General features: G+C 47.6%; 1 protein-coding gene across 1 annotated transcript; it reads right to left on the bottom strand.

Annotated features, from left to right (window-relative positions):
• Nucleotides 1-819: 819 nt before the first annotated feature.
• On the bottom strand, nucleotides 820-2,457 carry LOC120701013. Its single transcript, XM_039985189.1, has one exon. It carries the CDS (start codon nucleotides 2,322-2,324, stop codon nucleotides 876-878), a length of 1,449 nt encoding a protein of 482 aa, XP_039841123.1. The 5' UTR covers nucleotides 2,325-2,457; the 3' UTR covers nucleotides 820-875.
• Between the last annotated feature and the right edge of the window lie 480 nt (nucleotides 2,458-2,937).

Genomic DNA, 2,937 nt, shown 5'->3' with positions numbered 1-2,937 from the left:
TCAGCCAGGTCAAGGAGCGCGCGGCGGGGCTCGTCAAGGAGTACAAGGCCAACGGCTACATCCAGCAGTTTGACGCTGACGAGCTGGCTTCCCCTGAACTATGCCAGCCTCCTGTGCAGCATGCATGACCCACAATTCAAACATGCTATAATTTTAGCCCTTCATAAAAACTTTATCACAATTAAACCATAAAAACTGTATCATGAATTATTCCAATTACCTACGAAAAAACATAGATCTAAAGCTACTACAAAAACTTTGTACTAAAACATACCATATATATTCGCTGTGTAGTTCTACTCATGTAGAGTTCAACAAAATTATATTTCCTATTTTATGATTTTTCTAAAATTTACTATGATTTTTAAAAAATAGCGGATATAAATAAAAAAGAAAAGGACAAAACCGCACCAGTGTAGCAAAACCGGGCTACAAAGCCATCTTGGGTGGTTAAATGTCTGATTTTGTAAAGATAAGAGGTTAAAAATTCAATTTTGTAGTTCAGAGGGTGATATGATAAACCATTGATATGTTGGGGGTTATATATATACTTTTTCTGCCGGGCTAGCGATCTCGTGCGGCAGGAGCTCGCCGGCTGTGCGATCTTGGCCTTGCCGGCCTCCACGACCTCGAGGTACTTGCCGAAGCGCGCCCGCCTGGTCGCGCTTCTTCAAGAGGGCCTTCTTATAGCGCCTCACCGACGCCTCTTTCGTTCACCATGCCACAACAGGTTACAACAGCAAAAAGGAACAAATAAAGATGTACAAGAGATTAAACCAAAGACATACACCTTACTGCAGTACATTGACTGCACGAATTACAAAATGAGGAAAGTCATCATTTGAACAATGGTAGGTCTAGCAGCCGGCCAGCTGCTAGTGCCGCTTCAGAGAGAAGAGTGCCTTGAACATGCCCACAAGAACGCCGACGATGGAGAGCACCGCAGTGATCATTTTGTAGTTGTTGTAAACAAACGCGTGCACCTTGATCCACATCCACCTCTTGAGCTTGTAGTCCTCGATCTCCTCCATGATGTGGATGTAGAGGGGGCCGCCACTTACGCGCTTTATAAGGCTCTTAAAGAAGTCTAGCGTCTCCTTGTTGGTGAGCTCTCCTTGCACGAGGCGCTTCGATCGCAGCTTGTGCACATCGTCCTCACGATCCATGAGCATAGCCAAGACGGCGAGGTACGAGCAGATGGCTTGGTTTTCAGTCTCGTTAGAACTTGTGGCCGTGCAGAGCTCCAAGGCCGCCAGGTTGAGGAGCCAGCATGACCTTATTTCATCTAGCAACAGTGGCGCCAGGAATATCTCGCTGCCGAAGAGCTTTTTCTTGAAGCCCATGTCCTTGAACTTGGTCGTCCTGCTGGCCGTGAGCTTGATGCCGATTTCTGCAAGCTCGATGGCGCTAACAGTCTTCGACATTGGGCGGAACCCATCAGATGGGGGCACTCCGCTGTTGTTGTAGCAGTAGCAGCAGTTAATCAGAGAAAAGCTTTCGTCTTGGTTGTTTGGAACAACAGTGTATCTGGGCGCTTTGTACAATCGGAGGAGGCCAAGGAGATGTGGCGGCGTGTATCCACCCAAGGCAAATATTCTGTCATGCTCTTCTTCCTTGCGGGCAACTTGGAGCGTGCGCCCCATCTTGGCGATGAACTTCTCAACTGGTACTTTCTTGAACTTCCTGAGGGTCTGGATCACCACCCATGGGAGCTGATTTTCCAGCAGCATGATGTCATTGTCGATAACACTTTGGTTGGCGTCGAAAAAGGACACCAACGACGGAGGCATCCTATGATGGTTGCCTGTACACTTGAGCATGTACTGCAGCAAGAAGCAACCATCAACGAGCATCATAGTCAAGAACTCATCATCGCTCATACCTGCTACCGCATCGTCGGTGAGCACGTCGTAGAGGCTGCGGACATCGACATCACCTATGGCGGAGCAGAACGCCGCATACATCTCCTCGCACGAGCGGAAGATGCCGATGATGAAGTGGCGTGTCGCCACGTTCTTCACCATGTCCATCTTTTGGAGATGGGGCGAGCGGCGGTGGTAAGGGCCGATGGCCACGGCCTTGGGGACGGAGTACCGTGGGTCCAGGCCCTGCAGGCTCGGAGGGAGCCTATGGATCTTCGTCTCCATCTTGGCAAATTCGGCATGGAACTCTATTGCTTGCTTCTTGAGCAATGCTTCCAGACCCAAAGGAAAGATTCTTCCTTCCAGGTGGTTGACGGAATCAGCCGGGACGTCTTCAGCTGCTTCCTTCCACTCCTCCTCATCAGACGGCCGTGGCGGCGTGGACGTTGCTGTAGTTACCATCTGCAAATAACTGGTGGGCTCCTGCTAATCTTTTTTTTTTTTGAAAGTGAACTCTGCTGCTAATCTGCTACCGCTAGCTCTATTAGACGATTCTTCAAATTTGGGAGTTCCCTCCAGTTACTACTAAATAGCTTCGTAGCTCAGCTCCAAAGGGCCACACTGCCCTCCACTCTTTGGTTCTTTCAGCAGCGGATGAAAGAACCCTATCGCTGTGTGAACTTAATTGCTGACTAAACCACGACTTGTAACGTACGCTGGCTATTTTTTATATAAAGGATTAAACCGGCCTCTCCATATGCCATAATTTTATTGCATTGATCAAGACCTAATCTCTTATCTTGCCATGTAAAACAAGGACTTACTACTCTACCAGCCATGTTAAGTCAACACTAAGGAAGGTGCAACTTAACTGCCACGCTTGCCGCAAGCGCGGTGGCCTATCTGCAATGGATCCGATAAATAAAGGTCGGACAAACTTGAATAAAAATCATCAAAATTTCAAATACCTAACAAGAGCGATTGAACGGAATCACTGGGACGCATATGCTGCACACTGTAAATAAAAGCGATGAAAAAAATATATTGATGCAAACATAGTAGACTATTACCAATT

This window comes from Panicum virgatum, chromosome 3K (genome assembly GCF_016808335.1).
Source record: "Panicum virgatum strain AP13 chromosome 3K, P.virgatum_v5, whole genome shotgun sequence".
Classification (NCBI taxonomy): Eukaryota; Viridiplantae; Streptophyta; class Magnoliopsida; order Poales; family Poaceae; genus Panicum; species Panicum virgatum.
The sequence above is the reverse complement of the archived record's forward strand: the minus strand, read 5'-3'. Positions and strand labels throughout refer to the sequence as shown.

What these genes read in the sequence shown, in the direction of transcription:
- LOC120701013 (XM_039985189.1), bottom strand. Translation starts at nt 2,324, where the DNA reads ATGGTAACTACAGCAACGTCCACGCCGCCACGGCCGTCTGATGAGGAG.